Genomic DNA, 13,354 nt, shown 5'->3' on the forward strand with positions numbered 1-13,354 from the left:
ACATTTAAGTCTCTCACCCTCCCCCCAAATAAGTAAAGCAAGGAAAAACATACAAAAACCATGAATATTGTGAATGAATAATTTAATTAATAATTAAAATAAAGTTTTATTCCTTTCTTGTAAAGAATTACCCAATATATATATATAGAAACAAAATAAAATGCAATGAAATGGAATAATAAAATAGAATAAATATTATAAAATAATTTTATACTGGTTCCTTGGGTCTGTAAGGATAAAAACCCTGGTCTAGAGAAAAGATTATGTTCATGGATGCCTTTAACGTGATCTGCAGACGTCAGACGTGCATTATATAACTTGTGGGAATGTGTCTAGGCAGATCAGAAAAGTACGACGCAACATTTTCACGCTGCAGTGCGTTCTTCACGTCCTGACCGCTACATAAGGACACTCGAGTTCCCAACTTTGTCCCACGATGTGATAAGCAGGCAGCGGAGGCGTGGTCTCTGACGTCACTCGGGCTGAGCCGTACTACAGCACTAGTCTGGCTGGATGTCTGACTCAGCCACGCAGGTTATTTGGGAATATATTTTAAACGCATGTTTTAACTAATCAGACCATATAATGCTCGCTCGTTCCTCTTGCGTTGGACTACGTGCATCTTGTATTTTGGGCGGCTTGGAGAAGTGCGACAGGAGGTAAGTTATAGTAAGCAATATCACGCGAGTCGAGTTTCTGCACGCTGTACATAAGTTGGCACTGTCCCAGTCACGCGCTGCAAGTCAGACATGCAGTCTACATGTCATTTTGCATTGTATTGCTCAGCGACTGATTAACACACAGGTGATGTGATGTGATGTGATGCTATGCATGCAGTGCAATGCTTTTGCATATTAGGTACAATCCAATAATGCAGGCGTTATTATTGAAATGCAGAAGTTGCTCTTTTAATGCAAGGATTGTAATTTCAAGTTGATTTGAGTTAGAATTTGTGAAACTAACTGTATAAATGAATGCTTTCAGGTTTTAAGGTCTTCACCAAGAAGATGAACAAGGCTCTTGCTCTGGCATTTGATAAATAGACTGGCAGTGTCTATGTTAATATCTTTCTGACCACACCTGCTAATGGACTGAGATAATGGACATTCAATAAATGTTTCATTTCTAAATGTGGACTAGTGCCAACATTGCAGAAAAGCCCATCGTCCCGATTCCAGGTCACTGTGTCCCCAAATTTGTGCTACCACTGTCCTGCACCCTCGCCCGTCTGTTCATCCCTCGCTTTATGGGGCTGTTTTTGCTTTCTCTGGCCCTGTTTTGTATTTTGCCACAGACTGCTAGAATTCGTTTCAAATAAATTTGTACTTTTTACGTATGGACCAAATCTAGAACTGCGCAATAACGGCCTCTGCCCAACATACGGTACTGTTGGAGTTTTAACCCTTGCAAGAAACCCAGCTGAATGTCAGTAAGCTCTCAGGATATAACCCAAGGACTTTCCAAGTGATTTAGCACTCAGGATTTAAACCAAGAACTTATATCCAGGTCCGTTTTAAACAAGCATCAAAGATCACAGAGCTCATGTAAAGAACAAATCATGAGCTCTGACAGTTTCCAGTACCGTGCACTGTTTGAGTACAAGCAGGAGAGGGGTGACGATATCTCTCTGCAGCCTGGAGATCTCCTCACAGTCAGTAAGATGGCACTGCTGACATCCGATTACCAGGAGGGTGATGAGAAGTGCCCAAAAGGCTGGCTGCATGGCACCAATGAACGCACAAAGGAGAAGGGAAACTTCCCCGGCACCTTTGTGGAGTATGTTGGGGCCGTGAGGACGGGCCTTACTTCAGGGAAGCCGTGGTCGAGACCTGTACCACCAACACCTGTAGGGCCCCAGCCCCCAGGGGCCGCTGCTTCAGAGGGTGAGTGTTACCATTATGTTTATTTAACATGCTTTATGTAACAAAAATAAAATAAATATACAATTATATAAAATTATAAATATAAATTAATAAAACCTATGTATATGTACTTTTATAATAGTAAATTGCATTAAAAAAAAAAAAAATAAAAAAAAAAAAAAATATATATATATATATTTCACATTTATCATCATGATATGTGTATATACTGTATCTATCATCATAGAATGAAAAATATTACCACATCTCTATGGCATCCATAATCTTTTACCCTCAATCTTCAGAGCAGGATGGCTAATTATCTCCTCCCCACATTTGGATTAGGCAGCACAACTCTGTAATAAAATGCTTCACTTGAAATTTGAGGACATTGTGTGCAAATCACAGACTTCAGCTCCCAGTAGTAACATTACTTCCAGTGCTGAAAATAGGGATCTGTCAAGGATTTGTGAATGTATTTGAGAAAGAGATAAGAAATAAGTACTTGCATAAATGGCAATTTTAAAGTTAAAATTATATTCAAAATGTTGCGTTAAGCTCTTTATGGGGCCTGCGTTGCCCCTGTGTTTCTGACTGTGGTACAGTCTGCTTGTGGGGGTGTTCATATGCTAACTAGGTCAGACAGGCAACTCTGGTTGTTCCAAGAGCGCTCTTTTCTCTTAATGTCTAGGGCACATGTCTCTTTTATGGTGAAGGTTTAGGTTGTATTTATCCTATTTATGTGTTTTATACACTGTAGATCCTCTTTTAGTGGCTTACTGAGTTCTTTTGTTTCAGCCAAGGCGCAGAGATGGTGATAAACAGCATAGCAAAGCCATTCCTTAGTGTCAGGAGAGGCAAAAACATGCAGTTCTGTTGAATAATTGATCACTGGTGCATTGGATGGCTGACAGTCAGCCAATCATTAGACTCACCCTGTGCCAAGGGATCCTTGTGGAACACTGACGAAACACTTACGCTGATTGTAGAGAGTTTTATGAACCTAGCAAATTGTCAAGTTTACAGAATTTTATTTTATTTTTTATTTTTTAAATCAGGCATTACAGAATGGAAGCTTTTGGAACAGTGAACAGTCCAGAACTGGGTCCCACTTTATATTAGGTGGCCTTAACTACTATGTACTTACATTTAAATTATTCATTCGGTACAATGCACTTATTGTGTACATGCATGTTTTTACATTGTACTTATATTTTTAAAAACACCTATATGTAATTACATCTGTAATTAATTTCTGTAATTTCATTTATAATTACACTGTTGACCCATCCCTTACACCTTAACCCACCCTTAAACCTACCCATACCACCAAACCTGTCCCTAACCTTACCCGTATCCCACCTCAATAGCAGCAAAAGTGTTTTGCAATACAGTATGAACACAATAAGTACATTGTACAAGTACATAGTAGTTAAGGCCACCTAATATAAAGTGTGACCCAGAACTGTGCCAAAGACTTTGAACTTCTTATTTGTATATAAGACACATTTTCATATCTTTAGAGTTTGGAAGTGTGGTTGACCTACTTACAGAGTCTAGTTGTACAAAATAAAATTTTAAGCATGAAACTGGACCTCCCCATGGGCTCTGTTTTGAATATTAATATTAAATAATATTTAAATAGTGAATGTTATAAATGCATTTAACATTTAAAATTATTTTACATTTAAAACAGACAAAATCTAGCATGCATTTCAGTTTCCAACACTGCAATCCATTCTCTTTAGTTTTCAATTTAAATTTGTATTATTTTAATTGATGTGAAATTTCCAAAAACGACAACATCATTTATTTTTTATTTTTGCCAAGGGTTCAATCTGTTTAAAGTTTAAATCATTTATTGGTCAAACATCTTTTCACTATACAAATTTGAAGATTAGTGTTCACACAGATGAAACCTTTGCATGAAGCGACATATACAAAGTTTATATACTGTGTGTGTGTGTGTGTGTGTGTGTGTGTGTTTGATCTGCTATGTTCCCATTATTGGATTGTGCTTAACCCATCTGAAAGCATTCTAGTTGTTTTAAGATGCATGAAGTGGCTCTGCGTTGGCCTGTTGGACTGTGATTGTGTTAGTCAGATATGTTTTAGACAAATGAGACCTTGAACTCAGCCAAGAAGACCCACGTAAGATTGCATTCTTCCTCTGTGAGTATGGGAGCAGCAATATCCATGGGTTCAGAGCAAGAACACATGCAGTATAAATATCTAGTAAAAAATATTTAGTTCAGTCATGACGCTCTATGATGCAGGCAAATGGGTCTTTAATGCAATTTACTAGCTGTCACATCATCACTTCATGGCTCAAGCTGATTGGTCTCCGTTTCATTTTCAGCCAGTGAGCTTTCTTGCTTAACATTTAAATAGTTTGATTCTGTGTTTGCTGTAATAAAGTCTTGCAAAACCCTCCGCCTCCCCCAGTTCCACCCATATAGTTCCGCTCTGGGTAATTTCATGTATGCTATTTGTGCAGTAACAGTACATGCTCACAGCAGCTTGTCTGTGGAGTCTCTGTAATGCTCTGTGAAGTCTCTGAATAAAAGTACTAATAAAAAAAGAAGATTTGACTTCAGACTAAGAAGTGTTCCTAAACATTAGTTTTTTATTTATTTATTTATACATAATTGAATGGATTGTTAGAAAGTTGGCAAAAAGTATTGTTCCCATCTGTCTCTGGGACTTTAAAGAGTAATTTTGATCCATTTAACCCTCAGTGTAGTATGGTGTTGCTGCTTTTTCTGACCTGGTATTGTCTCTAGACAGTTGCTGAAGTGGATAATTTCCAAGATTCAGCATATGCTGCTTTGTGTATTAGCATAGTCTTATAAGGTCAGCAGCCATCTTCTTCATTTTTGGCTCTTCTCTCAATCTCTTCTTCTCTGTCAGCCTCTACAGAGGCATCATTAGCATTTTATGTTCGAGCAAATTTGCTCCAGTGTTGCAAAAAGTGGCCCATTTTACTTTATGTCATGTCTCCTAGACATACAATTGGCTGTCAGATGTTGGGCAGGCAGATTTTCTGTGCCAAGATGATGCATTCCACAGCTGGTTTCTCTCTTTGTCTTTTTCCCATTATGAATATACTGACATGTTCCAAGGCAACAACGAGGCAAAGATCAACTTGCCCACCAGCACTGTTAAAGTGTCAGTCAAAGCCTGCAGTCTTCACATTCACCATTATCCTTGTTATTGACTTGAGATCCATCTTCTTTGATCACCGATGCCTGATTACTTTGACTCTCATTTCTCAAAGGCCTTGTGCGGTTGATGAGGAAAAGACACTTTTGGTGTCACGCTCTGATCAAGCACACAGTGATGTGTTAATAGATGAGTCGGAGAGCTGCTAAGTGGGATGATGGTTTTCGAAAGGATTCAGGAAGAAGCATGAGCAACTCTTTCTGGGATCAATTTTCCAGACGTGCAGGTCAGACATCATGGCTGTATTTGCAGCTAGGCTTAATGAGGAACTGAGCAATGCCAGAAAGTGAGGTCCTCCATAGAAAAATAAAAATAAATAAATAAAACAAAAACCCTTCTTTCTACATTCGAAATAACCCCAGCACTGCAGTATACAAGGGGAATTATGGCTGTCACAATTATGCTTGGGTCAATCTAGTTTTTTTTTCACAGATTAGTGCTTTCACAGAAACAGGTGTTGTTTCTCATGATTTGAGATGTGTAGTAGTAGCATTTTATTATGCATGGTATTCAAAAAATAATTGCTTATGGGGTTGGTAAGAATTTTTTAATGTTTTTAAAATTAGTCTCTTATGCTCATCTGCAAGGTAACAACAGTAACAACAATACTATTGCTAACTGTTTTCTGTTTGAATATGTTTTAACATGTAATTTATTTCTGTGAATTTACAGCATCCATTACTCCAGTCTTGCATAATCCTTCAGAAAGCATTCTAAAATACTGATTTGGTGCTCAAGTAACAATTCTTCTTATTTTTAGTGTTGAAAACAGTGTTTCCTAACAATTCCTTAATGTATAGAAAGTTTAAAAGAACTGCTTTGTTTGTACCATTTATTGTTTTGTAATGTATTACATTAGTTTGTATTTACTGCCGCATTTAATGCATCCTTTCAGGTAATAAACAATGATTTCTTTCCAAAAAAAAAAAAAAAAAGTACTGACCCCAAGGTTTTGAATGTTTATTTTTGCATTATACACTGGCGGTATAGACTTTAATCTAAAAAGGCAAGTTACCAGAGAAACCCAACAGTTTTCTCTGTGTAAAAATAAACTGAATACATTAATTACAAAAATGTATAAAACTGACTGAACTCAGTGGGATAATAAACTCATAGCCCAAGGCCTTCATATTCAAATATGAATTAAAAGAATTGAATTGAATCATGGTTATTAGTTAAATAAACTTTCCACAAACCAATGCCTTTGAAAGCCTTAGTGAAGGTTAATGCAGGCTTTCTAAGCCACAACACACTGTTTTGTGTAATGTTTTTTTTAACTTAATAGTCATGATAAAGTAAAGGCTTTCCATTCATATTTGACTCTAAGGGCCTTGGACTAAGTTTACTATTTGAACCGAGGGATCGTTTATCCAAAGAGCACCAGGAAGAATTAATTTTACACCCAAGCGACACTCTTTGCATGCCTGTTTTGACAACAGTATAATTAATTGTCAGCCCTATTGTGTAATATATGAAACAGCCGTGCAATTGTTGGGTATGCCGTGGAAGATGGCTAGGTGAAATTGCTGGCACTGACTGTACTGCTAAAAAACCCTATGTTTAAGACGCAGTGTTACAAGCCTCATTTATGGCTTTTGGCTCCCGCAATTTGCTTGATTTGCCCTTGTGTAGTGCTTCATGCTCCCATGTGACAGGGAGGTTCAGGCTCGGCCAAGGCTTTGGCAGAACACTTGCTGGCTCCCATATTTCTTTCCTCCGCTCAGTTCCACATTAGCTGCAAAGCAGTGGAGCGATTTCAAAAACGTAACCTTTTTAAACTCTGATTAGGACTTTGTAGTTTTATAGCATAATTTCTGAATCAATTGGCCCTGCACAACCTAGGTAAACTTGGCCAAAGCACATTAAAACTGAAAGGTAGTTTTGAAAAGCAGGATTTTTTTTAATGCCCTGCAGATAATATCTTAGGCTCCTGTTTTGCGTGTTTTCTCTCACTGCAGATGAGATTTTATATTCCTACATAGCGAAAAGTTGTTAACTCTAAAGCACTGACAGCAACGGTAGTGTTAGGAAATAGGATATTAACAGGGGTTTTATGCTTATTCCCCCATGTATAGTAGAATTTCATTGTCTTAGCCAGAGAGAAGCCAGTGTTTCGTATGTCATTTTCTAGAGATTAGATGAGCTGTGAATTGATGGCTTATAGCCGTGAGGACAGCAGGTAATAAAAGGATTGATATTCATGAACAACGGTATCCACTGAAGTGAACGATAATTTGTTGGGTGAAAAAGGCAAGGTATTTCAGTTTCGACTTTTTTATTGTCAGTTAACGTGGAACACTGTTTTAACTCACAACGTTATTATTATTAGGGTAAGAATGAAGGTGTGGTCACATTTACCTTTGTTTATAGCGAATCTTTGTGGCGAAATCCAGAGATTTCAAAAGGAATCCACGTGATATGGATTTTCATGTGGAGCCGAAAGATTTCTCCAAGCAGATTCCGTAATGTGTGTTTACCAGGACAAAGCTGCATGGTTTAAAAGTGACTTGTGTGTGAGCTTTACTCTTCATACATTGCTACACTGTTAACAATAGACATTACAAATCATGTGCATTCTCACAAGGCTGGAAGATGCTAGTCATATCGGTAGTCTAATAAAAGCTGTTTTATTTTACATGGACCGGTCACCACATAGAGGCCTACATGTTGAGATCACATGACCAGTCAATACTGCTAGCTTCATCTCGCTAACTGTTTTTTTTTTCTCCTTGTGGAGTAAATTAATCAAATTTTAAAGGAACATGCATAAGTCCCACTAGCTTTCATTTTTGCATTGCCAAAACTCAAAACAGGCATGTAATCATTTTACATTTACATGACATGTTTCATTTTACACATCATTTGCAATGCAGGTAGGCATCCCTGTTCTTGCAGCTGTTCAGCATTAGAGTGCTTTCTCCCATGTGCATATCTGAACAGACGTTTGAAGGATTTCACTTTAAGCATGACAACGAGGGTTGGTGCAGACCCTCTCAGTTATATCTCTCTGAAAATCCATCACCACCATCCCACTCAGTGCCATGCCAAGAGGACGATAGCCAAGTCTTTGTTTGCCATTTTATCCTGCTGTTGTGTATTCTCTGTCTCGCTTGTTTTCCATGAAGCCCAGGGATGATGATAAACACTGCCTTCACTTGGGAGAACGATGCACCATAAATCTGTTCCTATCCTTACTTCTATGCTGTGGCTACGAATTGGACTGTGGGTTTCTGAAATCTAGAGAAAAGCACAAACCAGCTACAACTGCTTCTCAGTATTACACTTTCTCCTGCTATTTATGAGCACCCATAAAGACTCATGCCTTTTATGTCCTTATTTTATGTCCCCTTCATCTGTGCATTTTAAATGCGACCGAAAGGCTCTCGATAAATTTGTTGCGGTGTAATTTATCCAATATAATACACAAGGATATAAAATGCACAGGGGTGCATGAATGGTGTGCCACCTTTTATAAACAAGTGTGGGTCTTTGTTCTGACACAAGCTTTATTTTTATTTAATTTCAAATTTATTTATTTATTTTGCTAGCTACATGCTGTACAGCAGGGGTTCTCAAAGTCTACATTCAAAGGTCCAAATCTGGATTTTCATCAGTGTCCAAGGTCCAGACTGTAACAATTGGTTATTACAAAACTTGTTTTTAATAAACATACATAACATGCATAACAAATAAACACAATTTAAAAAAAAAAGTAAAGTGCCATTTGCATTCAAAATACATTAATAACAAGTGCAAAAGTAGCAAAACAATTAATTTAAGCGTAAGCAATAGAGGTCGACCGACAACGGTTTTTCTCTGGCCGATTCCGATATTTAGAAATCAGGGCAGCTGATGGCCGATATATAATGCTGATTGTTTTGGCCAATATGTTTGGCCGATTTTCTCTTTTTTTTCCCCCTTTATTTCATTAAAGAGATTTTGAGTAAATGATTATTGCAGGGCACAAGATGGTAATTGTAGTAGTAGTAGTAACCTAATTCATAGTAATAATACATAACTCAAAACTTAAGCACCTTCTCAAAACACCTTCTCTGAAGCATGCTTTTTGTTTATGTTTGTTGACAGACACCAGTGTTTCCCATAGACTTGCAAATGCAACTTCATTCTCTGCCAGCAGAAGGCGCTGCTGGAGCGGGAGATATAGTGGTAACGGCTGTAATCAAAAAAGCGCTGCGCTGCGCTCACAAACGCTACTTTATCAGGAAAGACGAAATGAAAATAACATTGAAGCTTTTCTGAAGTCGGTCGGTTCTTTTCAAAAATACATTCATATAAAAACACCTGTGCTGCATTTTAATTTTGAAACGTGCAGTGTCCGTTTATTCGTTTTGGGATAATCTATTTGTGGCGGTCAGTTTTGATATTGTAACGGACCGCTACAAATAACTCAATGTATGGGAAACACTGGACACCGCTATATGTCAAATGGCCATAATCTAAGTGATAACAAAAAAATAAATAAAATAAAAATAAACTCATATTAGCGGTGAAATGTCGCCCAATTATGTCAAAAATCATACGCTCACTGGATGTCATGACAACAAATGAAGAAAAAGTTTCAGTACTCGCCTTCGCTTTCATTTCGGACCATCCCCAAAAAGACATTAAAAAAACTAAACAAATGATTTACGAGTTTAACATGCCTTTATCAAAGTAGGAAATATAATTAGTGCTCTTGAAATGCGAAATGGAGGCGGGTCCGGATTTTGAGAAGCACTGCTGTACAGTATTGTCCAAAAGTTTGCGGTTGATACGTCCCCCATTTTTTGAAAGAAGTCTCATATGCTAACCAAGGCTGCATTTATTTGATCAAAAATTCAGTAAAAACAATAAAATTGTGAAAATGGTCACATTTAAAATTATTATAATTTTTTTTATTAATATATATATATATTTTTTTTTCCAATATTGCTTAATGAACAAAAGTTCAAACAAACAACATTTATTTGAAATATAAATCTTTTGTAATATTGTTAATATCTTTGCTGCCAATTTTGTTTAATTTAATGCTTTTTTTTTTTTTTTTTTTGTTAAGAACTGTTCCTTTTATCGGATCCACATTAGAGTGTTGCAATGAGCCAGGGGCTGATAGTTAATCATGGCCATTCTCGAGAATGCCACAGACATTTCTGGAGGGAATGAAAGGTGTTTTGAGCGAGAGATCAGACGCCTGAGCTGCAGTCAGAATTTAAGGTTTATCTTGGTTGAAATTCTGAAGTGTTCTTGGCCTCAACAGCTTTTACTGCTTCAACATTCCTTACGTTGAATGCTCTTATTGTGTTGGCATTTAAGACTCAGAGTCGTGGTATAGTGGGTGAAGTGATATTTCATGTTTGTGTATGTGTGAGATACCCAGTATGCCAACTGTCATTTGGAGTTTGGAGAATAGAGCCCCTGTTTGGCTGCACAGCAAGAAGCTAGTGTTATATAACTGTGGATGATGTGATATGCTTTCGCATGTGTTCAGAGAGTGTCATACATAAATTTGGAGGTATGTTATTGTTTTTTTCATTCATACCATGAATCAAATCAAGACGAGTTTTCAATATACAGCCCAATTCACCAGCACTATAAATTTAGACACTGGTGCATATAACAGTGTTAGCTGTAGTGAAATAGATTTGATTCAGAGAAATGGATTTCACATATTGTGACAAAATATTGTAGAGAAGCGATCCTCATCCAACCAGGAAGAACAAATAACATTGCTGCAGGTCAAGAGGTGAGTTCTGTTGTTTACCATTTTCATGAAACTCCAAGTGTTCCAGATTCATGGTGAAATTCACAACAAAATAGCTTCTCATTCTTGTGGTTGTGTCTGTTGTGTAGAGGTTTATGTGCTCGAAGTATAGAGCATGATAAATAAAAGGACAATAAAATGTTTCAAAATTATGGTGTGTCTGATTTTCACAGTATGAAAAAAAAACTACACGAAGTATATACATGCACTAGGTTGAACTAGTGTGTGGTGGTACAATAATGCTATCAGATTGTGATACCATGGTATTTTGTTATATACTTTGATACTAAATGATTACCATACTCATGTAGACATGTACACTATTGTTAAAAGGTTTGTGGTTGGGTAAATTATTTTTTGTTTTTGGAAAAAAAAAAACTCTTTAGCTCACTGAGGACACATTTATTTGATAGTATTTTATTTAGTAGTATCATAAAATATTATTGCAGTTTAAAATAACTGTTTTCAATTTTAATATAATTTAAAATGTGGTTTATTCCTGTGAAATCCAAACTGAATTTTCATGTCAGTTGTCACATGATCCTTCATCCATTTGGTGCTTAAGAAACATTACTTATCAGTGTTGAAAACACTGTTGCGCTAATATTTTTAATATTGGAAACCTTGATATATGTACCGTATATATTTTTTTTAGGACTGTCTGATGAATAGAATGTTCAAAGGAACAGCGCTTATTTGAAATGGAAATTTTTAGTAACAATGTGACAAAATCTTTACGGTCAACTTTGATCAATCTATTGCATCCTTGCTGAATAAAAATATAATTTTATGTACTTTGGACGGCATTTGGAAAGTTTCCTGTCAATTGACAGTGCATGCATTGTTCAGACATTCTAATAGTAATTCTCAATTCAATTCATTTGAATATATGAATATATCATATGAAGATATCAAATGCAGTGAGAATATGCAGGGAAAATATTAACCATAATAGGATCAAGATAATACGGGGCAGAACGTATTTAATTGACTTGAAAATTGTTTTCTATGCAATTTATTTGTGCATATTTTTGTGTAATCATACATGCATATAGCCACAGAACCAGTAGATCCATGGCCTACCTACCTCTGCCTTCTGTTGGTTGATTGGTTAAGTCATGTCATGCCACAATAGATGGATATATATCTATCTTTTTGATTTTGTTTTGTGGTTTGATGTGAACCATTTCTTTAGTGACAGCAGGAGCTGTCAGTCCTATTCCAATTTTTTATTTATTTTTTCTCTGAGAACTAAAAAAGAACATCACAGGAATTGAGGGTAGCTTGGTAGCCTGTCCTTGCAGACACATCAAAAGTACTTTAAACAAGCTCATAGTTTGCCAGGCTGCCCTCAAGTTAAATAGTTACTCTCCATCCTTAACCTTCTGTCCTCTTTCATCTTTCCTGGAAATTTGCAGCGTCTCTGAAGGAGACAGCACTCCAAGGAAATTAATGATGCATCAGTAAATATGGCCCACAGAGCCATGTTGACACAGGTGGTGTTCTTTTACCTTGGCCCCATCTTCAATTTGCTCTTCTTTTACTAGTAGCAAGTTTGTTTAAAGTCTTCCCATCTGTCCTGAGCTACACAACCTTCAAAATGTTTAGACTGGATCCCGGAAAAGAAAGCCTGACTTGTTTGAAGGCAAGAGCTTTCTTCTCCAACCTTACAAAAACATAGAAAGTATTTGATTTGCTCAAACAACACCCAGGCTAATTCAGGGCAACCCGCATTAGACTTTTACACAAAATTGTTTGCTAAAGCAGCTTAGGTTAAGCAATCCCCATTTCTCAGTGACAACAGAGAATTTAATAGCTGAAGATTCATTCTCTGTTGGTGGTATCTTCTCAACGTCAAATACTGGAGAACACATCCCTGATCTCAGACTGACACTGTCATTGAAAGTTAGTTGGGGTCTGTGCTACAGCAATGATTGCCTGAAGGCAACCTAGTTCTTACTTGTCATGGTTGTCTCATATGCTCTGCAGATTAGATTGAGGAGGCAGAACCCTGTTTGATATATTTTTAGACATATACTGTATATGCAGCCTTGCTTGAGAATCTACACATGCCAGAAGCTTTTTTTTCTTGAAAAAAAAATCAAAGAATTGGTACGATCACAGACTTCAAACTAATTTATACTTGTCCCGTCATGGCAGAGGGGTGTTTAAAGGTCAGGTATTAGTGACAGTGCCCTCGGTCTCCCTTCACATGGTATAAGAACTGTCTCTTGTCTATACAACTCCTTGTCTATAGATGTTTATTTTCCTCCAGGCTAATTTGTTCTATTCTCAGGAGTATTGTCTTGTCAGGTGAATGTCAAAACGTTTTTTGTGTGGGTTATTGCCTTTAATGGATGTCAGAGGATTGACTGCACTTTGTCTGATGCAGTTAGCCATGTAGAAATTACACACTTCACCTTTAATGATAATGTGTCCGAGTCAATTGATTTGTTATTTTAATTATATGACCTTTCATCTTGTTTCTTCTGTTCTTTAATTGATGTGT

General features: G+C 36.9%; 1 protein-coding gene across 1 annotated transcript in view; it reads left to right on the forward strand.

Annotated features, from left to right (window-relative positions):
- The first annotated feature begins 485 nt into the window (after nucleotides 1–485).
- Nucleotides 486–13,354, forward strand: part of pik3r3b (phosphoinositide-3-kinase, regulatory subunit 3b (gamma)) — a 146,520-nt gene continuing 133,651 nt past the window's right edge. Inside the window, exons 1-2 of the mRNA XM_058778103.1 lie at nucleotides 486–659; nucleotides 985–1,883. Coding sequence (XP_058634086.1) covers nucleotides 1,559–1,883 — 325 coding nt within the window. The 5' untranslated portion in view covers nucleotides 486–659; nucleotides 985–1,558. The remainder of the gene's footprint in view (nucleotides 660–984; nucleotides 1,884–13,354) is intronic.

The sequence above is a fragment of the Onychostoma macrolepis genome, chromosome 06 (assembly GCF_012432095.1).
Source record: "Onychostoma macrolepis isolate SWU-2019 chromosome 06, ASM1243209v1, whole genome shotgun sequence".
NCBI classification, from domain to species: Eukaryota; Metazoa; Chordata; class Actinopteri; order Cypriniformes; family Cyprinidae; genus Onychostoma; species Onychostoma macrolepis.